At 46.0% G+C, this 24,882-nt stretch overlaps 9 protein-coding genes across 9 annotated transcripts; 4 read left to right on the top strand and 5 right to left on the bottom strand.

Moving 5' to 3' along the window:
* Positions 1-195: 195 nt before the first annotated feature.
* On the top strand, positions 196-711 carry UREG_02047 (uncharacterized protein; the record flags this gene model as incomplete). The annotated part of the gene is made up of 1 exon (XM_002542485.1): positions 196-711. One exon carries the CDS (start codon positions 196-198, stop codon positions 709-711), a length of 516 nt encoding a protein of 171 aa, XP_002542531.1.
* A 911-nt stretch (positions 712-1,622) lies between these two features.
* UREG_02046 (uncharacterized protein) lies at positions 1,623-3,502 on the bottom strand (the record flags this gene model as incomplete). The annotated part of the gene is made up of 4 exons (XM_002542484.1): positions 1,623-1,979; positions 2,032-2,352; positions 2,452-2,715; positions 2,774-3,502. 4 exons carry the CDS (start codon positions 3,500-3,502, stop codon positions 1,623-1,625), a joined length of 1,671 nt encoding a protein of 556 aa, XP_002542530.1.
* An 846-nt stretch (positions 3,503-4,348) lies between these two features.
* On the bottom strand, positions 4,349-6,363 carry UREG_02045 (uncharacterized protein; the record flags this gene model as incomplete). The annotated part of the gene is made up of 5 exons (XM_002542483.1): positions 4,349-4,665; positions 4,721-5,350; positions 5,410-5,856; positions 5,940-6,135; positions 6,226-6,363. The coding sequence occupies 5 exons, from the start codon at positions 6,361-6,363 to the stop codon at positions 4,349-4,351; spliced, it is 1,728 nt and encodes a 575-aa protein (XP_002542529.1).
* A 583-nt stretch (positions 6,364-6,946) lies between these two features.
* UREG_02044 (60S ribosomal protein L16) lies at positions 6,947-7,888 on the bottom strand (the record flags this gene model as incomplete). Its single annotated transcript, XM_002542482.1, has 5 exons — positions 6,947-7,082; positions 7,164-7,422; positions 7,485-7,538; positions 7,656-7,791; positions 7,868-7,888. The coding sequence occupies 5 exons, from the start codon at positions 7,886-7,888 to the stop codon at positions 6,947-6,949; spliced, it is 606 nt and encodes a 201-aa protein (XP_002542528.1).
* Positions 7,889-8,419: 531 nt separating this feature from the next.
* UREG_02043 (uncharacterized protein) lies at positions 8,420-9,378 on the top strand (the record flags this gene model as incomplete). Its single annotated transcript, XM_002542481.1, has 2 exons — positions 8,420-8,612; positions 8,699-9,378. The coding sequence occupies 2 exons, from the start codon at positions 8,420-8,422 to the stop codon at positions 9,376-9,378; spliced, it is 873 nt and encodes a 290-aa protein (XP_002542527.1).
* Positions 9,379-10,253: 875 nt separating this feature from the next.
* Positions 10,254-11,574, bottom strand: UREG_02042 (uncharacterized protein; the record flags this gene model as incomplete). Its single annotated transcript, XM_002542480.1, has 4 exons — positions 10,254-10,469; positions 10,569-10,806; positions 10,863-11,269; positions 11,515-11,574. 4 exons carry the CDS (start codon positions 11,572-11,574, stop codon positions 10,254-10,256), a joined length of 921 nt encoding a protein of 306 aa, XP_002542526.1.
* Positions 11,575-12,548: 974 nt separating this feature from the next.
* On the top strand, positions 12,549-13,828 carry UREG_02041 (uncharacterized protein; the record flags this gene model as incomplete). Its single annotated transcript, XM_002542479.1, has 3 exons — positions 12,549-12,795; positions 12,864-13,509; positions 13,567-13,828. 3 exons carry the CDS (start codon positions 12,549-12,551, stop codon positions 13,826-13,828), a joined length of 1,155 nt encoding a protein of 384 aa, XP_002542525.1.
* Positions 13,829-15,698: 1,870 nt separating this feature from the next.
* UREG_02040 (uncharacterized protein) lies at positions 15,699-16,742 on the bottom strand (the record flags this gene model as incomplete). Its single annotated transcript, XM_002542478.1, has 1 exon — positions 15,699-16,742. The coding sequence occupies one exon, from the start codon at positions 16,740-16,742 to the stop codon at positions 15,699-15,701; it is 1,044 nt and encodes a 347-aa protein (XP_002542524.1).
* Positions 16,743-17,391: 649 nt separating this feature from the next.
* Positions 17,392-17,957, top strand: UREG_02039 (uncharacterized protein; the record flags this gene model as incomplete). Its single annotated transcript, XM_002542477.1, has 3 exons — positions 17,392-17,477; positions 17,550-17,602; positions 17,746-17,957. 3 exons carry the CDS (start codon positions 17,392-17,394, stop codon positions 17,955-17,957), a joined length of 351 nt encoding a protein of 116 aa, XP_002542523.1.
* Between the last annotated feature and the right edge of the window lie 6,925 nt (positions 17,958-24,882).

Genomic DNA, 24,882 nt, shown 5'->3' with positions numbered 1-24,882 from the left:
CCAATGTGGGTGGATTCTATCGGCACACTTACTTACAACCTGGTCGCATTTCCATTCTCCGCCGAAAATCGCCTGAAGGTGTTCTTTGCCCAAGAACTCGACCTAGATACCAACCGGAATGAAGTTTCGCTTATCGCTGTCGAATCATACGTTAGAGATATCATCAGTTCAATACCTAGTGCCTCCAAAGAAATCATGTCATGCGACTCCAAGCCGATTGACGGACGCCTCAAATGCTCCTGGCCAGGGCTCGCGCCCAAAGTTGTACCCAACACGCCCAGTGACAAATGGCTATCCTTTAACATTTCCCATTCTGAGCATCAGAACCGCAAAAGCGACAAAGCCACTCGCCACGCCCGCTTCCACATCACCGGCAAAAACACCCGCGCCTGCAAGATCAAATTCAACCATCCGATCAGCGACTACTCCATCCCTGGCTCCGCTCTAGATGAGAGGATGCCACACACCGTTCCCCAAGGTATTTCCGAAATCCGTCTATGGAGCAGGACGTGGGAGAATGCCTGGGCGGTAGACGTCCAATGGAACGAGGAGGGTATGGACGAGTTACATGGGAGAGTCGTGTGTCTGTGGAGCGATGCTAATGAGCTGGGAGCCATCCCAGCGCTAGATGAGCTTCGATTGTACGCACCGCCATGGGTGGCCATTTCCAAGTGGCAAGATGGGCTTGTGGAAGCGAGTCGTGGGTTTTGAAGCAATGGGTTTTATCACATCCATCCCTCTCCTTTCCATTTTTACTTAATACACTTGTGTTCTGCCCTGTTCTCTGGTTCCGGTTATTGGCTGCGAAATCTTGAAATTTTGTTTGCGCTTTACTCCTGGATGGTATGTTGTCCGTCTCGCAATAATTATATCTGTTTTTGGGACAGGCCTCGTCCGTGCCATTATTGTACCATAACACCAATTTCAAATCCGATATTGACCAGTTTATGATCAATGTCGAATAGCACTCTTAAGACTCCCAGAGATGGATTTTCTGAGTATATGGGCATCAATCTATTTGTACGCATGATACTGTCGATTGGCATTGTCAAAAATGTGGACATGAATGACTTTAAGAATATCGACGACGGATATAAAGACGATGTGATCTTGTGTTTCAATTTCATCATATGAACAAAATACAGCGCTTATGCTAAACTTGGGAATTGCGGCTAAAATCTCGCATTAACAAGTCATTAGCGTGAAGAACGTTTTGAGCGCCCGGAGGGCATCGAACGAAATAAGCTGAGAAAAAAATAATACAAAAGGAGATTGTGTTTGAAAAGCATATGCAAAAATCGAAAAGATATCGAGGAATGGAGTGAACCGGGAAGGCATAGTGAAGTAGTACTTGTTGGGTTTCTCATGGTAGATTTGAGGATCATACTCGAGTAACATTGTATGGACCGCCCCTCGCATGTAAAAGTACAAGTGCCTGGCGATCGAATGTTCTTGCTATCCGATATCTATGCACACGGCGGTGGTTGATAACCTTTGGCCGAATGTAGATGCGCCTCGTAAATGGTCCTAGGCGACGTCTATCGTGGGAATACGTCGACTAATAAGATGTCCGGGTTGATATTTCGAATTTCTCGTCGAAATAGCAATGTGCCGTGGTTATACTAGCCTTGGATCGGAGTCGCAGCATCGTCAAGAGTTCTATCCTGATCGTCATTAAGACCTGTGGCGTTCATGAGGCCTGTAACTTGTCCTTCTTCCTCATCTGGTTCTTCGGCGTCATCAAACATTGTTCCTTCCTCTAGCTCACGATGATACGCTATTGCGGCTTGATTGAGGAAATCTCTTAATCGATTAACTCCTCCACCGCTAAAAACACAAAACACTTCTCGTTGCTGAGGCGTAAATTCCGGGGGAGCATCGCGACAAAAGGCGGTTAATTCTTCTCGTAAGAAGGCATGCACCCCAGTTAAGCTGAGGTGCGTGAGTCTGGGACAATGGTTAAGTAATTGGTGAATACCCTGTAGATGAATTAGCATCACATTCGGTATATAGTAGTGCAACAAAACCTACGTAAGTGCTCAAATTGACGCAGTAGCTCAGATGGACTCGTTCCAAAGAGCTGACAAGAGGATGCTGTGGAATGCGCGGTTTCGCTAGAGCAAGGATACCGCGATCTGTGATAGCTTGGCACTTTACCAAGCCTATTCTCCGTAACTTTGGCAGTGTTGCCAATTGCTGTACACTGATGTCCGTTAGCCTGTTGCAGCAAGCTAAATCAATGTACCGAATTCGGCTACAAGATTTAACTAGCTGCGTCATGGCGTTATCGGTGATGTTTGAACAGTGACCCAAATGGACATAGTGTATATTCCTGCCCAGCTTGCATATAGCCTGAACCGCCCGGTCAGTGATAAATCTGCATTTCGCAAGGACTAGATTCCTTAATCTTGGAGCAGAATTGATGATCTTCTCCACAGCCGCATCTCTCACATGTTCGCAGGCTGTCAGATCCAGGATCCGAAGACTATCAAAAATTATTCCGTCTGGTAAGTCAAGGAATGCCTGCTCAGTGATATCGGCACAATGAGCAAGGCGCAACTCTCGGAGATACCGAAGTGTCGAAAGCAAGTTTGTTACGGCAGAATTGGTTATGAGTCGGCAACCGTGTAGATCGATTTCAAGCATCGACGGACAATTGATTGCAAACGATTGAATTGCTCGATCAGTGACTTGTATAGCGCCGTTGAGTTTCAACTAAAAGAGGATTAAATTAATCGTCAAGTCCCGACATTTAGAGGAGGAAAAAGCCTACCCTTTTAATCTGACGACAATTTTCTGCTAGGGCCACCAATGAGTCGTCAGTTATTTTGGTGCAGCCGGTTATATTCAGGCCTTGTAGCCTAGGGCAGCTCCTCGCAACGATATGCAGTGTATGGTCTGTAAGATTCCTTAATTCTGTCACATCCAGCGCCTGAAGATGACCATTCCCGTTAACGAGGTCAGAAACACCGGCATCTGTCAACGCCGAGCAGTTGGTCAACGTCAGCCTTTCAATTCGTTTGCATTGGGCGAACGAGATTATCGTTCCATCATTAACCTTGGAGCTCAAGGATGAAAGGTTCAGCCGCTTCACCAGCTCATAGTACGGGAAATAGCTCTCTGGAGTACTGATGGCGCCCGCCACTCTCTTCAAATTCTCCCAAGTATTACAAGACGGCCGATGCCACAGTATTGCCACGCAATGTGCCGCCCACCTTTGGGAGACTTTCATACAGTTCAGCATGTCCGTAGGCGAGTTGAGCTTCGCAAATATGGCAATCAGGAGCTCGGGGGGAAGACGGTAAATGGGCGGTAGAGTTGCGCCCTGTTCAGCATCGACCTGGAAGTCCCGTAAGGTTCCCACGCCCACAGAGGATTGTGAATCATTTGCTTGGATGAAGAAATCTGTGTCATCGTCGACTGGTCGCTCGGGTGAGGTTGACGAGGAAGATTCGGAGCCCGCTCCAACAGAGTGCCGCAAGGGACCCCGTGAGCGAAACATTCTCATCGATGTAAGAGGCTTCACGATGCAAGGCTGAATTAAAGGGTTTTATTTCGCGCCTTTCGACAACCCGGGAGTAGGCGTGGGGTGGAGGGGATACTCCGTCGATCAGCGGGTGGGAGAAGCCAAACAGACGTGACTCGCGAAACTGTGCTGGCCCGACGACCGAATGCTGGGTTTGGAGGATGGCAGATCGACGGCCACTGTTTATACGGGCGAGCTGTCCAAGGTAGGCGCCGTCTCCAAGTGGTCGTCGTTTGAAACGGCAGTGTGTCAAGCGCGGCTGAGGCTGTTCGATGCGGGAGGGAAGTGCCTGAGGATTGACGGGGCGCTGGTGGAAGGAAAGACGCAAAGGTTATTAGCAAGAACTGAACTCGAGGGCCGGCCGATGGGAGGTGAAGAGGTGAATGTGAGAAGAGAGTGAGATTTTAGGGGTGTTTCATACTCGGATCGCAGAGGACGGGCGACTAGCTAGTGAGGCCGACTGCGGGCAAACTGGGCTTGGGTGCAGGAGAAGCAGGTCGAGAGGACTCTCAAGCTGTCAGAAGTAGTGTATCCATCAAGCCTCACAAACAGCGAGGGCTCCAAGGAGGAAGAGTGAAGCAGCAGCAATGATGTTGGGACGCTGGAGGAAGATGGCCGTAGAAGCGGGATGTCGTGTGGGCCAAACACTTTGATGTCACTCGCACACTCGCGCTGACACTGACAGCCGCCATGTGATGGAGCGTCCATGGCTGGATGATCATGTCAGGCAATACCAGCATTTATTTTTATTATACACTCGAGAGCAGTGACTCCGGCCTCAAAAGTCAGAGAAATACCCCGGCTATATACGCTAAACGGTTACTATTTCACGAGGTTACGATCCGCGCCCTTGGCCCATTCCCGGAGCACATTCTTCTTGACCTTTCCTGTGCTCGTCTTGGGAAGCTCAGAGAGAACCTCGACTTCTCTTGGGACCATGAACCGACTGATTCCGCTGGTATGCTTCGCCCACTCTATCACATCTTCTCCCCGCAATGTCCTGCCAGGCTGCACGGTGATAAAAGCCTTAGGCCGCTCTCCCCAGTGCGAATCCGCAACTGCGACGACCCCTACTTCGAGGATATCCGGATGGGTGGCCAGCATAGCCTCCAGGGCTACAGAGGAAATATTCTCGCCTCCTAGGATTGCAAATTAGCGACATCGTCAGCATCAAACGCGTGAGCTGCGGCTTACCGCTAATGATGATATCTTTCGCCCTATCCAGAATTTTTATTGAACCATCTGGGTGGCAGACCGCTAAATCCCCGGAATGGAGAACTCCGCCCGCAAAGAGTTTGCTCGTTGCCTCCGGATCCTTGTAGTATCCTCTAGCACAAATATTGCCCGTAAAAACGATCTCACCAATCTCTTTGCCGTTGCGCTCCACGTCGATCACAGTGCCTTCCGGGACCTCAGTCTTTATAACCCTCACGGGGAGACTGGTGACGAAGCCGTGGCCTTGTCGAGCCATCCGTTCATATTTCTCCTTCACCGGTAAGGCATCCCATTCTGGCATATGGTAGCCCTTGGTGATGGGCCCGTAGGTTTCAGTCATTCCATACACATGGACTGGATGAAGATTTAAACCCATCATCTGTTCGAAAAGATGAGGTGTGGGTGGGCTCGCCGCCACGGTAACTCGCACGGGTGACGGAAGCCTCTCGGCTTCTTTCGAACTGCAGAGGACTGTATTCACAGTAGGGGCAGCATTGAAATGAGTGATTTTCTCTTCTTTCAACAGTCGCCAGATTTGCGGATAGTCAATCTTCCTGAGGCAGTAATGAGTCCCTCGGACGGCCGTAATAGCCCAAGGAAAGGTCCAACCTAGAAGCCAGATTTAATACCAAAACCAGATGGGGGAAGAAATCCCGCATGATTCTTACCCATGGCATGAAACATTGGAAGCGTCCAGAGATACCGGCACCGGCCCTGGTGGTAGTTCAATCCAGACTCGATAACATTCGCAACCGCCGCCAAGTAGCACCCGCGATGAATATACTCCACGCCTTTTGGCCTCGCGGTTGTCCCACTCGTGTATGCCAACGCGATTAGCGACTCTTCATCTTCAGCATGTGTTTCTAGGCCATTCCACCCATGGCCCCCTGCTTCCGTGTCATGCTTAAGGCCTTCTAGAATCGCCGCATCAAAGGGCCCGCTAAGCTCGCCCTCAGTCGCATCGGTGTCAGTATCAACAATCACAGGGAAGCCTGGTCGACCCTCTCGAAACCCGTCCAGCAGGTGTAGATACTCTTCATCCACGATGATGAAATCAACTTCGGAGTGCGTGAAGATATACGTGATATCTTCCGGCTTCAGTCTGTAGTTCACAGCTAGGGGCGCACCATTAACACTTGACCCGTAACTAGCTTGACGAGGATACTTGGGGCGGGAGTTTTTATGATTGCCGACTTACCTACATTCACTGCCCCCGCTGCCGCGATCGCATAGATCGATTCCAGGAACGCCGGTGTGTTCGGACACAAAATGCCCACTCTTTTATATTCATGCTTTTTGATATAATACGCTAACCCCCTTGCCCGGTCTGCAGTCTCAATGTATGACCTCCTCAAGACCTTATTATTCGCAGTAACATGGTAGATTGCCTCGGCCTGTGGGGGAGTCGCAATCGTCAGCAAGTTGTCCGGCGAGTATAGTGGGAAGCGGACATTCAGCAGTCAGCCGCAACGAAGCCGACCTACATCAGGTTCGATCGCCGCAGCGCGAGGGAGGAAGAACGTTGGAGAAAGGGTATGCCTATTCAGATTCTGCTGGCGCTCTGGGGGGGTGTGGAGAAGCTGCGCGGTTAAACTCCGCAGACGCGACGCAGGGCCGGACATGTTGAGCAGGATTGTAAGGACAGGAAAGGAGTAAATTCACGGGTATCGCCTGTTAAAGGTACCGGAAGACGGTCCCAGGGGCGCATGGCTATTTATATGTCTATTTTCCTGAGCCTCTGTGGGTTGATGCTAGTTACTCTATTCTCCCCGAAAATAACCCGACTTCACTGACTGGGACGGCCAAACTCCAGTGCCGCCCACAGGATTCCCCACAGTCCGTTGGCCCGACAGAGCATACCCGGCTACAGTAAGAATCTGGGAGGAAAGCGGGAATGTGTGCCGATATCCTTTAAGCATATGTTTTTATGACTTTCGCTTGGAAACATCATCTTGATTAAGGGGTTTGGAGCGATAGAGTGGTAAGAGCTATGAACGAGTCTTCATCCCTAACGACGCCATAACGTAGAAATCAATTTCTTTTTGGATTTCCCAACTCCCATCATGATGTTCCCTGAGTCATAAAAGGGCCCTCCTGATGGTAGAATGTGTACAAATCGATCGGATTGCCCGTCCAGCTCGCTCGTCCATGTCCACATTTGCACCGATAATTTCACACCCAACACACAAAACCCACCGAGGTATCCTAGTAACCGAAAGAAGCCAACTGCTCCTTCGCCTGTTGACCTGCGGCCGATCGCTGGGCTTGTGCAAGTTGTTTGCGGGTAGCCTTCTTGCGCTCGTAGTATGCGGAGCTCTTGGCCTTGCGTCTCTCCTCGAGTCTGCGACGGAAAATAACCCAGTTAGCATAAGTGCTGCGACGTACCCGTAAAGAAACAATCCAGTTTACGCATCTAACTAACCTTGCAACAACATCCTGGTATTTCCAGCCAACCTCATGACTCAAACGTCCAACTGTGCAGTATTTGCGGCCGGGCTTCAGTCTGAGAATTCGGAGAGCTTGAGGGACAACAACTCTCTTCTTCTTGTCATATGGTGGTGGGACACCCTCGAAAACCTTCAATCGCTCCATGGCGGCAGCACCTCGGGGGGTCTTGTGTGGGATCATGCCTCGAACGGCCTTGTAGAAAATTCGGGATGGGGCACGGAAATGGAATGGGCCTACGATCTCGGGTTTAGTATATGGGTACAGTTCCTCCAGAAGTCCAACGCTCAAATCTCACCTCCTCGTGTCGGATTGTAACGAGTGATCTTGCGAAGATAGGCATGATACTTCACTGTGATTTCGGGTCGCAGTCAGTCAATGATCATCCCAAGATATGTAAATCGCTTCGGCTCTTTCGAAAACGCAAGATAGAGCGTCAATGTTCAAGAAGAAAAAGGGTTGATCGTACGCTTGGCGCGGAAGAATTCGCCAGAGATATTGAGGGCTTCGCAGCGCACAACGACGATCTTCTGGCCGTTGAGAAGTTGCTTCGCAACGGTGCTGGCGAGGCGACCAAGGAGATGTCCCTTGCCGTCAATGACGACCTATAGAGTAATGGGGGTTCAGTCAGCGATTCCACGTCCACGCAGGGTAGCAAAAGTGAGAGGGTTGGCAACGCACCACAGGCTCGAAAGTGGACATCCTGATCTGTCACCGGTTCACGAAGCAAATATCCAGGGTAGAGGGAAGAGCTCTGCTCTAGGATACACCGTGTTGCTGTGAGTTGTCGAAGTTCGTTGTCGTTGTGATCGTTCAAGCCGCGAAGTCGGATCGGTCGCCCTCTCGAGCTTAATTAAGCGAGTGCTCGTTTGTGTGCCGCTCGATGGGGGCCAGCCCTAATGTGTCCAATCAGAGTCAATTGATCACGTGGTGGGCTTGGCATCGCAACCTCACCTCAACTTTGATCCGGAGAATCAGAGATCGAAAGACAATCCACGACGCTGGAAGCATGGAAACAAACAGACAAGATAGGGAGCAGACACGGCACTACCCATCAAAACATAGGCTGCCTTTGGTCTCTGTCCCCAGACGATGGCCAGACGTGATTATCCACAACTTCTTGATTAGATAGTCGGAGGGAGGGGACGACCAAAGCTTTATTTAGAACTATATACCCTTCTTTATACGGCTTTCTAGCGCTGTCTTTGGCATGCAAAACCTTGAACTTCGACCATGGTGCGCACGCGTTTTGTTTGCGTTTCGGATACCCACGGATACAGCACAGCAGACGCCGGCTTTCGGCTCCCTAAAGGGGACGTCTTGATTCATGCGGGGGATATCACCAACAGAGGGTCTGCAGAAGAGCTGGACAGATCCTTGAAATGGATTTCAGCGGCTGATTTCGAAGTAAAGATTGTCATCGCTGGTGTGCAGGCCCTTGACTTTGCTTGTGGCGGCGGCGGCATGGCTGCGTCTAAGGTGATGGTCTACTAATATTTCGCCAAACATAAGGGAACCACGATATCCTTCTCGACCCAAACTATCCTGAAAATAACGGACTGCCCTCCACGGATAGGCCACGGGAACTACCAACCATGTACTTCGAAGGCGACATGTCATCCCAATTCGTCTATTTGAACCATGAAGCAAAAGAAATTTGTTTAGCAAAACCAAATGGCCCCAAGTCTGTTTTCAAAGTATTTGGCTCACCATATTCGCCGCTCCTCGAGGGTTGGGGCTTCGGGTACCGTCCCGATCAAGCCAACTCTCTATGGGACGATATACCGGGAGACACGGACGTTTTGATAACGCATACGCCACCGGAAGATCATCTCGACATTAGAAAAGGAAAGTCTGTGGGCTGCGAAGCTCTCCGAAGACGGCTAGGGGAGGTACGCCCTAGGTTGGCGGTCTGCGGCCATGTCCATGAAAGTCGAGGTTACCACCGAGTACACTGGGCTAACGAATCTAACGAAGAGCGTGACACAGTAGTTGGGAGCTTGCCGGGGCAACAAAGCAGAAAGCAGTCGACGATTGATTTATGCCGCGGGAGCCGTCTCGACAACGATGGCTGGCAGAGAAACGAGACGTGTATCGTCAATGCGGCCATTTTGGCGACTAGTTGGCCGCACAAGGGGGGCAAAAAGTTCAATTCTCCGATTGTGGTAGACTTGGACTTACCCCAATCATGAACACTTCGTCGTGTCGGCTCCTTCATATTGCTCTATTCACCCAGAATTTTACTAGTGCATGCTATAATCTAGGGTACTTGTAGTGCTCACGCATACATAGGAACAGAATTATTAACTCTTGTTCATTACGCATTTATGATTGCATCTTATTCCAACTGGCCACTTTTGAAAGAGTATACCTGAGAGATTCATGAACTCTAGATCCGAGCAGCTTGGTCCCCAGATGCCCTACATTCGCTTCAGGGGCTACTTGAAGTATCTCTACCAACGTGACGCTATGCCAAAACATCTGAGTAAACACAGCAGATCACTGTCCAGTCAGAACGGCCGCAATAACCCTGCGCTGAAGTCACGATAATGCCTTTTTTGTGGACATAGATCTGTGGAATTTGCATCTGCATAGGGATCCCGAATGGTATCGGGTCTCACGGTGATGCTACAAGCCTGTTACTTATTAATGTATACGGCCGAGTCATCCTCGTAAGCAGCGACAATGGTATCGCTGTGGAGAGGGCCCCGCTGTGGTGTAAGAGCTTTCAATACTCTCCTTTGATTCGCAATATCAGGATGTCCCGGATTTAGACTGACTCATGACGGGCCACACCTGGGATTCATCAAAGGTAAAAGAGAAAAATCAATTCATTAAGGAAAGCCGATCAGACGCCATGAAACCTCCATACATATCCCGACAGACCCCAAAGGGACCACTCCGCCATACTGCTCTTAGGCCAGAAGAAAGGGTTAAATGCCGCCCGAAAGAGAGTCCCAGTCCGTCACACCAGTCGCACTCCAGCACAGCGCCAGTTCCCAAAGAATATCAAAAACTATCATGCACAGCAAGCCCACAATACATTCTGGAACGCTTCATGGTGACGCTAATAATCCTTGAAAGGCGCCTTGAACCTCAAAGTATCTCCAACCGGCTTTGAGCCGATCCACCTCAGAACCCCATTAACCTTTTTCTGCTGTGAGGTTTGCTCTTCTCCCACTTTCACAGGAATGGCATCGCTCATGTTGATGACAAGCTTTGAGCCGTCAAAGTAGCCTTCCATGATACGAAACGCAAAGGCCCTGATGGAGACCAAGAGAACCTATTCCTGAAATTAGCTAGAGTCCCGGAGAGAGGAGAAGAAGAAGAAAAAGAAGAAAAGGGGGAGGAGGAAAGGAAAGTCTGATGCTGTTTCACTTACAGGTGTGAGATCATGAGGGTACCATTCGGGGCGCCTCCTCTTCGTTTGGATGATTCTCAGTAGAATCATTAACTCGCTTCGTAGGATGTGGTCTGAATCATGGCACTCATGCAATGAGTAGGCGATCGTATGCGGAACATCCTTTCTGCCCAGCATTTCGGCGGCAAGCCAGCCATACGCGCTCTCTCCACGGCGGGGATGTGCAGTGTCTAAAATGGATTTTCGACGCCACGTATTTCTTCGACGTTGTTAGCGCTACAATCCTTTTCCGCACAAAACAAATTTCACGCTCACCTTTCTGAGTGCCATCCAGTGTGGTCAAGCAAGTCATCTTGATCTTGGCGATGCTTTGAACCGAGTATGGATGATCCCAGCATTGAATGGACGTAAGAAACGTACTCTATTTCGCTGTCACGGTTGAACAAAGAGCGTACCTCAAAAGGAGATATCAAGTCGTATGATTCAAAGTCGCGCTCCGACATTTGCTGGAAGAAGATTGGCTTCTGTTCGTTCCATGAAGTTACTTGGACGTTCACGGCCTTTGCCTCTTCAGGCGTATATCGAGCTTTCTCCGGGTTGCGGATGCGGAGGTAGAGCATATCAACACATTCGACAATGTCGTAGTGTCGGAAGAGCACCTGTGCGGTCTCGGTATCGACGCCTCCATCGTCAAGCAGTTTCTGGAGTTTGTCTCTGAACTCCTGCACGGGAACATCGTCAGTAGCTAACAAGGAGGTTAAATAGCGAAGAAATAAATCGTAATATAGTACTAGAGAAAAGCCAGAAGTGTGAGGAGCAGAAGAATGGTCGAAATGAATCAGAAAGAAATCGAGATGGGAGAATATATACCTGACTATGGAAACGGTGCTAGTCCAACTTGCATCCAAGAGTCCGCGGCGGTTTCCGTAGCAACAACTCCAAGTCACATTTTCCTTCTGGACCTCACGACACGAACACTACATAGGCAGCAGCACACGCCGCACAACAACCATGCTTGCTCGCTCATTGAGCCAGATCCTGACGGCGTGGTCTCGATTCGCGCAATTGGATGATCCGCAGCGAACCCCTCACCTTGCCGCGCGCTTCCCTTGAGGCTATCCAATTATCGAGAGCGTTCCAAGCGCCTGGACGTCTCGCCCTGGCTGTCAATGGAACTGCTGGCATCAATAAGTTTCCAAGGGCCGAAGGGCAGTCCAATGAGCTCGACCGGTCACCTAGCCGCTCGTTCACCATGAGACATCCCCAACTATCCAGCTTCGCACGGTTTCATTCTCATGAGCGGCTTTCTGGACGTGGCCAATGGTTGGGCCTCTTGCTCGGACCGCTGCGCTATGATGGGCCATCCTTAAAGATTGAGGTTTCAACCGGCACAGCAACATGATGGGCTCCAGGCTCTGGACCCACGGTAGCCACGAAAACATTTGGAGGTAGCCCAATGGGCAAGCCTCAAAGGTCGAGCCGCCCGCTCAACTATGGATAATCATAATATTCTGATATGTGATCATTCGTTTTTGGGGGTGGCCAGGGGCACTATTGCTGCGAGTCCGCGGACCATTCCTTGTTTGATATCAGAGTGGCATGGGCACTCAATAAGACTGCGAATCAAGGCTGGCCTGATTTGCTAAGTCCTGCCCAATGAACAACTTTCAAACTTTAGCCGCCAGGTTGAAATGAGGCACTTCGGAGTATCAGCGGGTCAACGGGCAGAAGCTCACCGGGCAGTTTTACTGGAACATACTCGTATTGAGAACCCTGAAGAACTCGGTGAGCTCAGGCCTTGGGCTTTCCTATGGGCTCCCAATTAACCAGCACTCCCCTAGCTTTCTGCCTGTCGACCCGCTGACCTGCCCACCGATATAAAATCCCCTAGGATCCCCCCTCATATCGTTCGAGTCATTCATCGATAACTCTACCCTATAGCTTCTTATATATCCCCGTTTCAATTTATCTATCAACGAGTCCTACGTCCTCCTGAAAGCAATGGCTGTCTCTACTCCTGGCGAATGGGAAACGGCAGTGGTTGAAAGGCAGCTAGAAGACCTGTCCCTCGGCGATGGGATCAAGTTCAAATCAGCGTCCAAAATTGAACAGGACCAATATCTCTTCCTTCGGGTTCTATGGCCAAATCGCAGGCCCATAGAGCACTTCAATCCAACAGCTTTAGGCCTCCCCACGACAGCCACCGCAGACTTGGCGAAGAATAAAGACTGGGTATCTCTCATCGATCGTATTAGCAAAGGATTGGACTGCACACCAGAACTAGGAACTTTTGATCTGGTCTGGAAATACCTGCAGATGCTGCAAAAGGTTTCTACGAAATCATTGGCGAACGATACCAAGAAAATATTGTCGCCGGTGGCAAATCGAACGAGGGCGGCGACGAAACGGAAGATGGAAAGGATGAGACAACCGGATTTCAACCCCCCCCCGCCACGTCAGAAAGCCCGGAAGAAGAAGAAATCCGTCTCGCGAATTTGATCCAACATGGAGCGGATAGCGACAATGAAGAGAGCTGGGAGGCCACTCCTGCACCCCAGGGGCCGTGGGGTTCTCCCCTCGTCCGCGAACCTGACGAGTCAGGGAGCTATGAAGAATACGAAAAGATTGATGACGAGAATATCGTGAATATCGCGCTTATTTTGCTGCTCCAGGCAGTATGTCTACGTGCTCCAGATATGGGTGCGACTACCTGGACTCCGCAACGTAAAGCGTTTGACTTTAAGGTACCAGGGAACGGAAAAGCCAAAGCAACCGATCTTTTCAGCGCCTGTGTGGACGGGCATCTTTCTTTGGGAACATCAGACGACGCTCCTTCCCTTGCCATTATAGAGGTCCAGGCTCGTGACAGAAAAACTGCCGACCCTCGAATGCAGGAAAGCGCCCAGATGGCTGCGTGGATAAACTCTCAACCGGACAATAAAACAAAATCGGGCAAATACCAGTGAGTTATACCGTTATCCTCTAGTTACCGGTTCCGCAAGTTGATGGAAAGAAACAGGCGACTTATGATCAGCCAAGATAACAGGGACTGCTTTCTGATAATTGCCGAATATGATCAGGACTATGTTGACTACATCCTGCAGAATGAGGTCGGAAAGAAGAAAATCAAAAAACCGTTTATGTCAATGCAAGAATATGGCCCCTTTCAACCCGGAGCACCAGGTCACATCAAACATCTGTGCTATGCTATTCTCGCTTTCACTCAGCAACTAAATAAATACGCTGAGAAAGGCCATCCTTGCCGCTGGACGCTATCATGATGGAATGGGAAATCGCGTTCTTATGGGCAAGGCTTGGAAGCGGTTGCATTTCCCCTTTTCACTTCGAGATCTATGGGCGGCATTCGTCCCAGGCCTACCGGCGGAGTTGAATTTTTATATCCCCTGCGTTTCTATTTTCGTGCGCGTTTGATTTCCTTTCTTTTCATGGTTGTCAAGTTTCCAAGCTCTTGTTTGATTGTTTGTCCTTGGTCTAGTTACTTTATGTTCTTGAGTGGCAGCTCTTCAGAGGACATTTTCCAATTTAATTTGCAAATCTTTGTACCCCTGGCCATCAAGATGGTCCCAAGCCCCCATATATCGGCATAAGCGAAAGGATTAAAATCTTGCGAGCAAAAATCCTAGAGGTGTCTGTTAGTTACGGCCATGTAACTATCGAGAGAATGTATCTGCTGCCTCGGTGATCTCGAAGAACTCTGAGTGTCTATCCAGGTTGGCCAGGTGTCAATTTGGGAACAAGGGATTCAGAACTAGACCTGATATTCTCAACTAGCTAAGGCTCTAGTGCCTAGTGGGGAGAATTAAAGACCAGAAAGAAGATTTTCTTAAGTCGCAGGTTTATGGGAAGTTCTCACATCACGTAACTCTGTGCGTTTATTAAATGTGATGGGCTTAAAACACTGCTTGGGGGCTGCATGGCTATATTAAGGCACTATGGCTGGTGATGAGATGACATACAAGCTCAGCTTAGATTGCAATGAATTAGGGACTTCAAATATACAAACTAGCTAACGTATCTAAACACACTACTTTGACAACATGCGAGAATCCGAAGCACAGCTTGGACTAGTGAGAGCAACGAAAGTAAAACCAGCATCCGATTCCCGCCCAGCCTGATTCCTTTCGCCCCCCAAATCCAGTGGAGATGATCGAAGAAAAGGCGTGAGCGGGCTTCTCCGGGAAATACACATCGACAAAAAGACGATAGCAAGCCAGCCCGGAGACAAAGGGGGATGATCCTAACATGAACCTAATCTTGCATAGCTTCGAGTCACTGCCAGAGGACACCCGAGAGGGGCAGAGGTAGAGCTCCTGTGAGAAAGAAAGCGACGAGGAACGCGGTTCCAATTCAACAATGTTCTCACCTTCCGCGATACCATCACAGATGGAGATCGAAGATGGACACCCGCTCTGCTTCTCGTTGTCCGTGGTCGTGTCCTTTGTAAGCATCTAGGTCCAAATTGCGGCCACAATTCCATGCCAGATGGACATAAAGCCGCAATTTGTCGCAGTTCCGACTCTTTCCCAAACCCGATAGGACGGGATTGCCAGTTCAGCAGCCAGTGCTGAAAGGAAGAAATCAGACAATAGAAAGGGAAACAGAAGGCGGGGTCATGACTGGATGACGCAGCCAGCTAAGTCATCGCCATGTCTCCCTTAAGCCGTCTATCCCAGTCTATAATGCGATAAGAAAAGAAAGGTACATGAAAAAGGAAAAGCGTTTCAAGCCGCGAGGCACATCAGGTCTTGATGACATCAAATGCGGGACGTAAGACAAAAAACGAAGGGAAGCATCCGCTTGGGAGTTGTGCATCATGCAAAGAAAAAGGACAAATGGCCGACCCGCCGGTTCTTCATGCAAAAAAGAAAAAAAAATCAACGCTTGCTAAAAAAATGCACCAAAAAAAACAAGAAACCCCATGCTTTGTATATGTGTTCGAAACCCAAGATTATATCCGCTAGACCCGATCGTTAGTCCGGGAGAAAACGCCATCAGTAATGCCAGTATTGTAAATGCGGGTTTAAGGAGTGTATGGGTGGTCGTCGAGATTGTTGAACTTGCATGGACCGCCCAATTCCGCAGCGTTGGCGGGTATGAAGTCTATAGGCGCCGGGGTCGTTTTGGACCTGGTTACATAGTCGTTCCGTACGGCAAGGCGAAGTCGACAATGCGATCATTCCACCCAAAGCCTCCCATACCGGCTGTAGTGCTGCATTGTTGCTGTAAAAACATGCTTGGCAAAAGGAGAGGCGCCATTGCGGCTGTCGTCATTGGAGCACTGTAGTATTCGGCAGTAGTATACTCGGTAGAAGGCAATGGCGGGCTCAGGGACGGAGTGGGTGACGGAATGTGCATATCATTCATCGTAATGCTAGCCCACAGGTTCTGATGTGAGTCACACGTAGAGGCTGCACTAGGGCTCGAAGGAACTACCTGCCACGATTCAACGGGCGCGGGCGGGTTGGTGGATCGGACTATTCCACCAATCTTCAGGGAGAGTGGAACTGGGAGAAGTGGCGTCGCCTGCACCACATCGACGATTCGTGGTGGTGGAGGAAGCAAGGGGACAAACAATCCCATGATGGCGGCCTTTGCATCATCACTTCGACCGCCAATGAGCTCGCCGGCTCCTTCTTCTTCCATTCCTTCGAGTGCATGAACGCCAGTCCGAAAGACAAATCGATTAGCGGCTTGAACAAACTCTTCATGTAGTTTCTTCAGTTGAATCTCCTTCTCAGCCCAGTCCCAAGTACTCGCAGCGGTATCGGCAGAAAAGACATCCTTATGGTAGTCGACCAAGGTCTCGATAGTTTCCGGCGTTAGTTTGAATGCGACTTCATTCTGCGAAACCATGTCAACATGGACCACGTATGCCTCCATGTGGGAAAGTTGATAGTTGAACAGAGCCTCCACCAGAGGGTTATCATCCTTAGGCAGTTCGGATTCAGGCGCCTTGGGCAGCATGATGGAGCAGAGGTTCCAAAGGGCGTTTGTCGAAGACAGGGTTTCTGTCAGGCACCTGGTATGCTGGCCAACATTGTTCAAAGGGCGCTTTACCCGGTTCACCCGCTTGAGAGTCGCAGTTAGCCAAGCCTCCACCCGATGGAGGACGACATTTGGCGAAGACCTTGGGGCAAAGGCCGCAGCGGAAGCAGGCAGGAGACTTGTCGGCATTATGAAAACGTATCGAAGCGGAAGGGATATATCATCGAAGCTCGATGCAATAAAGTACGAACGTAGTTCAGCACACCGGGCCCTGCTCAGGACAGTATGAGATGACGGCGGCTGGAGCGGAGGCGGGTATGGATATAGCTTTGTCAAGGAGCAGCGAACAAAGGGGGAACAGAAATGAAGTAGAAATTAGATCAACCAAGAATTACGCAACTAAATTAAGAGGATGAGGAAGAAGAGGAGAAGGGAGAGGGAGAAGAGGTGGTGGTGAGAATGGCGTTGAGGAGCCCGAAAGGGAAATACGGCCCTTTGTGGTACTCAACGAGCATTATATATAAAAAAAAGCGAGTCGGCAGAGCAAGGGTGGGGATGCCACTCTTTTAAGAAAAATTAGTTAACAGCCTTTTTCCACCTTCCGAGAGGCAAGGCCTAAAGCGAAAAACAAAACGTCAGGGCAGCTTAAACGAAACGGCGTTTCTCCAGAGAAACAACCGCACACGGACAGGTCTGAGCTGATCCCTTGAAGGGAGCTCTGTCAACGGAACTTGAGAAGATGCATCCTGGTTGATCCCGATTTCCACTGCTCTCCAGTGCTTGTGGCCCTGCGCATGCGTCAACCTCGCCTCTACGCTGCTGATTCGAACTGGGCAAAATGCATAAGATCCCTAGTTTCTTCCGCCTCGCGAAGCCTGCAGATGGCCGCAGGGAGGCCGCATGGGACTTGGTCGAGAATGGGCCGTGAGGAGTGCGTCATAGCCGTATCATACCGTCCCTAAACGTGTTAATTACAGTTTTTTCGCGCGTTTCTAGCAACACTAGGGCGCCATGCTCGGTTATGGAAAATTACGAAACGGAGATATACAGTATGTTACGACACGGGACGTGCTGGAGATATCCGATCCAAGGAGGCGAATTGCCCAGGGAAACGTCTCCAAATGTGTCTATTCCTGGGATGTAGAGAGAAAAAATCTTTTCTCGGTGATCAGATTCCCTCCAGTGCATTCAGTGCAACCCACATCCCAGCAGGGCGGATCCTGGAAAATGATAACCCCCGAGGGCTTCCTGTACCCTCTCACAAACCCTGCCGTCCAAATTCGGACAAGGAAAAGGAGGCATCACAATTCAGAGATGAACATTGGGTCTCCCCGGGACGCCGTGGAGGATATTCTGCCCGTGCTCAGCGGCTCTATGTTTCCGCAGCCTGGTGGGGACTATTGAGGTCGAATGGCACTCTGGGATGATAGAAAGATTTTCCCATCCAATCCCCGCCAGATGGGTTCAACCCCCGCCTGAGAAAGGGCCTGATCATTGATGGATGCTGCTGCATGGAAGGCCGACCTCAACAATCTGTAACAAATCTGCCTCAACAGTGAGAGGAAAACCTGTCCCGAGTAGCTGTGAATGGCCGGAGATCCCTCGGTTTCGAAACACTTTCGTAATCTGGAGTCTGGAATGCATCTACGAACATAACGCTGGAAAGCGGCATGTGCATACTGAACCCAGTCTGGGCCTGGGAGACAAAGCTTTTCAAGAGGGGTCGCTGTGCTTCCACAAAGGCGCAGTTGATGGAGGGTAGCGGTCTTGGGCCGTTTTCAACTTCGGATTCGCCGATGAATCTCGAACTAAAAAGGATGATTCCCAGAAATCCCTGTTCTGCACCCTGATTGGAGAGGACGATTCTATGATCAGACTTTCTGGAAAATAGTCGTGCCTGTGGTGCAATGGCCCGATCTCCTTCGTGACGCGAAAGAAAGGAGAAGGAAGCAATAATTTGCGTCTTTAATCTCGGTTTGCAGATGAAGAGAGCGAAACACTGAAGTGCATTCATTGACCACTGATATGACCTTTGCAACTCCCTGGAGCTTTTCTGTGTGGATTTGGGCTGTGTGCATCTCAGCTGCCAAGCACACCTGCAGTCAGGTGCCAGGTGGTGATAAATGGCTCTCTCCAACATCGAGTCTTACAGACGGTGTGCGGCGAAGAGATGCTTGTGACCCGACAAATGGTCGAATCTCTAGCAAGCTTTGCGGAGCAAAGGCAAAGTCGGCCTGGCAAAAGCGGAAGAGCGCTGGAGACTAACAAGAAGCATCATGCGACCTGAGGAGACTATCCTTTCACACCGGAAGAGAGCGATTTGCTAGAGGGCGGTCTGGAGGGACAAGCAAGCTGAAAATCACGTCACCAAGGATTCCGATGAAAAGTGACAAGGCATTCAGACTAGGGAAATGCAACTGTGCTCCTGTGCTGCGGTCGCTGTTGTCGGTGCTGGCATCGTTGCGCCACACTTGAGAACAGATCCTGGCGGTGCATGGATGCGGGGCAACGCCACACTTGAGTTTTGCAGCCAAAAACTTTGCTTCATCTCAGAGACGCATTCGACGGGCAAGTCTGTCGCTGAGCTCTGAACAGCCTAGAGAAAATAAACCGCTTTTTCGTTCATTATTGCAGTGTTGACCCAAAAACATTGGCAATTATTGGAGAAAACTTCCACATACTTTCCCTTCACCGTCTCGCGTCCCGCTCACCGACTTCTGACGTTGACCCCGCCAACAGGGCAAGTTTCAACTCAAATCGCCTCCCACCAAAAAGAGTGCCACGTTCCGATTTGCAACAGGCGAAGAAACGACGCGTGTGGCAGGTCATCACCCACGCGCCGACCAGAAACTACTTGTTTGGTCGCTCGCGTTTACACAGCTCAACCTGTCACCCAGTCACATGATAACGCGATGACTCCATACCAGAAAAATGGATTTTTTGAATACTGTTGGATTACCATTCATCCAATCCAATATGTAGAGTCCATGCCAAGAATGTAGAACCCATGTAGAAGCTCATGAGATCAATGTTTGGATTGGAAATCTGTAGGAAGAGTCATCTATGTAACTACTTGATATGTGTGAGTTCAGAATTCCAATCAGGAAGGAACAAATAGTGCCATTAATAAAAACTACTTTTAAAAACCCTCCCACCCACCCATCTGAAGGTAAAAAAAGAAGATTAAAAACAAGAACTCTTTCATTCATCTGTTTGAAGATAAAGATAAAAAAAAATCAGATCTTTAGAATGAAATCATGTCTCTTCTGGATCTCCTTCATTTCTTTGTCTGCTAAAATAGACTCAAAGCTGGCCAGACTTTCAGCAGGTGCAGGGGGGGATGATGACACAACAGATGCAAAGAATTGCAATGGAGACAATGCAAGTGATTCTGATCTCCATGAAGATCTGAAGATCTGGCTGGAGTCAGATGCAGCAGATGGCACACCATTAAATAAGACACAGAAGGCTGAAGTTGATGTCATCTGAAGAGAGAGATAGAGTGAGCAGACTTTACTGACAGACTGACAGTGGGACTTTTGAGCTTTCTTTTTCTCTATATACTCTGTCAGTACAATTCATTATTCACAGAATACTGAACTACTCATGTCATCAGCAGAAATACTTTTAATTTTCTTTTGAAGAGTCACAATATTGCTTCTGAGAGAGTCAACTTTAGTTTCAATTTACTTTTTAAATATATCAGTATAATTTGATTAATAAATATATAGATAATTTATAACAAAAGTTTGAAAAATTGTTTTTAAGAGGTCTTTTTATTTCTTCTGAAGTGTGAGAAGAGTATTCATGCTGGAGAATGAGGGCAGAATGGCAGCAGTGATACTGAAGATGAGAGAGATAATGACAGCAGTTGTCATCTTTTTAATAATACTGAGAAGACTGGTGGTGAGCTGGTGAAGATCTTGAACATATACTTTTTTCATAAGAGAATTTATCACCAGCTTAAACTTCTGATAAGCAGTCAGAAGTGCTGAAATCTGCTCATGATGTTTCTCATTAACTGACATACAAGCTTTCTTCATTAATGTGCAGTTGCTGTATATCTTGTTGCTTTTCTGCTGGTAGTCACAGGGCTTGTTGAGGTGTATTGTATACACTCAGTTTACACAGTATAGACATACTGTAAGCTTATGCTCACTATTATTGATCTTGTGGTCACACATTGTGAATTGAGAAGAGAAGAAGAGAATGATTGCAGAAGTGATGATGGGAGCTGAGACATGTGTGCTTCTATAAGAAGTCATTTTTACTGAAAAAAAAAAGCTATACATGTTAACTAATATTATATATTTGCAGAAATCATTCAGAATTCCTTAACTTACTCAAAAATTAATAGAGAGTGGGGGGGGGGGAGGGGGTGAAAATGTGATATGACTGAGAAGAGAAAAAGAAGAGAAGATGAGATTTGTGTGTGATATTTATATATATTAAAGATCTGAATGTTTTGATTTTCTAATCAGAATATATTTCTACAGATTTATGTTTATTTGGAATTTCAGTAAGTCTAATTTGCACTGTTTTTTCTAAATATTATAATTATATCAATCTGTCTTTATCTTGACCAAGAGCTCTTCCTATGACATTTGCAATTGAATATAATAAAAATACAGTAAGTAAAACAGATTTAGAATGAAGTATTGCATTTATTAACATCTATTGCAGTTATATCTGTCTCAAAATCAAACATTTCTTTTCATTGCAAATTCATATTTGCTAATAGAGTTCTAGAACTGACATGTTTTCTTTAATTGAAATGAAGCTGCTTTAATTGCAGCTATTTATTCTCTTCTTATTCATATATGAGAAGTTATTGTCTTCAGTGTGGCAGCTGCTTGTGCTGAAGAAGCAGCTTGTACTGAAGAAGCTGCTTACACTGAAGCAGCTGCTTCTGCTGAAACTGTTGCTTGTACTGAAACAACTGCTTGTGCTGGAACTGCTGCTTACACTGAAGCAGCTGCTTGCACTGAAGAAGAAAGAAGTTTAAAGTTCTGATTATTATTTTCTTCTTCTTCTGACAGAGTCTGATTTTTATTAATTGTTTTCTGTGCAGTTGACAGATTTCTGACAGACTGCTGTATTTCTTTAAGTGACTCTTGTTTGAACTTCTTCTTTAATGACTTCTTCAGAAGCATTTTTTTCATCAGTATGATATCATTAAGTATTTTGATCTTTTTTTTAGACTGTTGCTGAGATATTTTCACAGACAATGTCTTTAATTCTGCAAATTCATTCTGTATAATATCACAAAGCTCTGACTTCTTTATAATAATATTTCAGTACTGACTGAGAGTTCTGACATTTTTAAAGATTCAATCTTACTTATTAATATTAAGAAAGAGCTTCATCTGAGTTGCAAGATTTGCATATATCTCTATATCAAACAGTTAGAACTAATTAACTTCATTTGCAAATGTATAGACTTAATCTATACTTTATAAATCACTTTCTCTGTGATAAACTGTTGTTGATATTCAGAAGTTTAGTCATTCAGTGAAACATATTGTGAAAGCCATCAGTATTGAATTCTCTCACAAAATAACTGGTGAGCTTGAATGAGTCTTTCACTGTATGTATCTCATATTTAGAGTTCTCTTGAAAGCTCAGTTTTATAATGTTACTAATATGTGTCTGTAGATACTCTGATTAATGAACTTTTTTATATATGAATGAATGAAGAACTTATCTTAAATCTCTTTAAAGTAATACATTTTCAGTTCTTTACTATATTTCTCACTCATCTCTTATATTCAGAACATCAATACTCTGTTCTGCACATGATATTGAGAGGAGAGTAGACATTCTGAACAATATTCAGAATTCTGTTATAGCTCAGTATTAGAAAGTATATTCATTTCAATTCAATAATTATAATCTTCTCTCTAGCACTTGTCTTCTTGATGTAAAGCACAGCTATATGAAGTGTTATTGAATGTGCAAGCTTTAAGTTAATTGCATTTTTCTCTTCTGTTGCAGTGATCATAACAGAAGTGAAGAATGAAGTCATCACTCTTAATTCTGAATTGACAGTTATAATTCAGAAGAGCATGTGCTTTGCTGAAGTGATTGAAAATGTGATTGTCATGATTAATATTAATAACAGTACAGTGATCTTGATCTTTTGAGAGATGAATAGCTGGAGAAAAGCATATTCTTATATAGATATATCTTTAGAGCAAGATATAATGTTGATGTGATGAACTTTAATTCAATAAAAGTTATCAAACTGCTCTGAGACAGAACTGTGTCTCTGAAACTAACTGTAACAAGTTAATTAATTTAATAAATATTCTGCATTGCATTTGAGCAGACTAATCAACTCAACTGAAACTGTTGATCTGCAGATTCAGAGTTGTGAATCTGCAGATCTTAACATTGTGCATTTTAGTTTGCTGCTCTGCATTCATTTATAAGTATATAATCAAAACTCTGTTAAAGATCTTTTAAATCTTTCTTTCTTTTATTTCAAGTGCTGCATACTGATAATTCTTATATTATTTATTATATTACTTGACAATCAGAATTCTGTCTGCTGCAACTTCTTGACTTTTCAACTCTTCTTTTTAATCAGTCATTCTCCAGCTGCAACATGATCTGCAGAAATCATAAGAAGTTCATGAAACTTCTTGCATGAAATCAGATTCATGAAGCTGTTATGCAGTTACAGCAAACTGCAGACACTTCAGCTATGCTAAAGATATCACTGAAAAATCATATATCTTTGAAACTCAATATATTTATGAATCTGGATGATGCTGAAGAAGCTTACAATTCAGTAATATGTTCATTCTTCTTTCTCTTTATATATAGATTTTTAAACTTATGATTAAATGTGCAGATCTTCTCTGATGTCTTGAATATTGATTTTGAGCTGAAAGATATAAGAGTCAATAATATTATTAAAGAAACTCTTGTGCATATGTTATTTAATGTTGATGATTTCAATGAAGAGGAGGATATCATCTACAACTCTGTATTGACAGATGTAGTGGATAAGCAGTTAGTTAAAAGCAGTATTCTGAATCTGAAAGATGATACTTCTCAGATGATGTCATATATAAGAGTCAGAAAACATGAGAGTCTCAATCACTTTGCAATTGCACTGAGATTATGATGTGAACAGTCAGAAATATCTTGTCAGCAGTATCAATTACTTCAAGAAGTACTCAATCTACTTAAAAACATTTATGCTATTAAATCTCTACTCAAAAATCTCAGTGTTCTGAAGAGAAAGTGTAGATTATAATTTCTCATTTTGCTGATTTAATAAATATTTATTTCAATTATTCTGCAGCAAATATTAACATTATCTGCTGCAAATAGAAATCTATCTGAAGTTCTGTTACAGTTAGAGTTGTTCTTTCAGAATTCTGTTGCTCTACTTGCAGCTCTTGCTTGATTACTGAAATTCTGTCAGAATGTACATATTGACATGACTGAATTGATAGATAGTTCAACTGAACTATAACAGTCTCTCAGTTGAGATAGCTCTGCAAGATCTATCTCAGAGAACTTTGTGAGATATTCTGATGAAAAATCAGTATTTCTCTTGAATTTTATTCAATACAGATGCAGTCTAAGTGAATGCTCATGCAGAGTGAGACAGCATATCTTTCATACAGAAAGAATTCAATTTATCATCTGAAATTAAAGATCTGATGTCTTGAAATCTAGCAAGATTCTTCTGAGAATTCAATCTATCATTTAACATGATCCCAACTCAGACAGCATGTTGTTCCAAAATATAAGATCAGCTTTTCATGAGAGAAAATTGCTCTTGTTAGAGAATGAAGAGAGATATATTTTATTGCATGAAGAAAATATACTCAGTTGACTGAATATTTCTCTTAATTATATTTTTAATGAAAATCTGCAAGATTCATCTTCTACACATGCTGAATACTTTATGTGCTGGATTCTTAATATAATTAATAACTGAATGAATATCTGTCTGCTTAATTGCAGTACTTCTCTGTATGAAGAACTGGAGATTGCCCACTATAGCAGAAATAATCTTAAGAGAATGCTCTGTCTTAATTATATAATAATGCAGATTATCTCTATTCTATTCCAGCTTTTTATTGATGGGTTTGAGTTATATTGCAACATGTACAGAAACATTACAGACTTCTATTTAATTCTCATCAGATTTTCTGTCTTCAAGAGAAGAAGAAGAAATAATATCTACATTATCTTATTCAGACTGCATGCAACAAACTTCTTCAATTTAATTGATGCACTTGCACTGGAATTTCAATCTCTTAATAAAAATATTAATGTTGAAATTGCTGATGAGAGAACTGTCAGAATA

Source organism: Uncinocarpus reesii, genomic scaffold, assembly GCF_000003515.1.
Source record: "Uncinocarpus reesii 1704 scaffold_1 genomic scaffold, whole genome shotgun sequence".
Taxonomy (NCBI): domain Eukaryota; kingdom Fungi; phylum Ascomycota; class Eurotiomycetes; order Onygenales; family Onygenaceae; genus Uncinocarpus; species Uncinocarpus reesii.
This window is presented reverse-complemented; position numbering and strand designations above follow the sequence as displayed.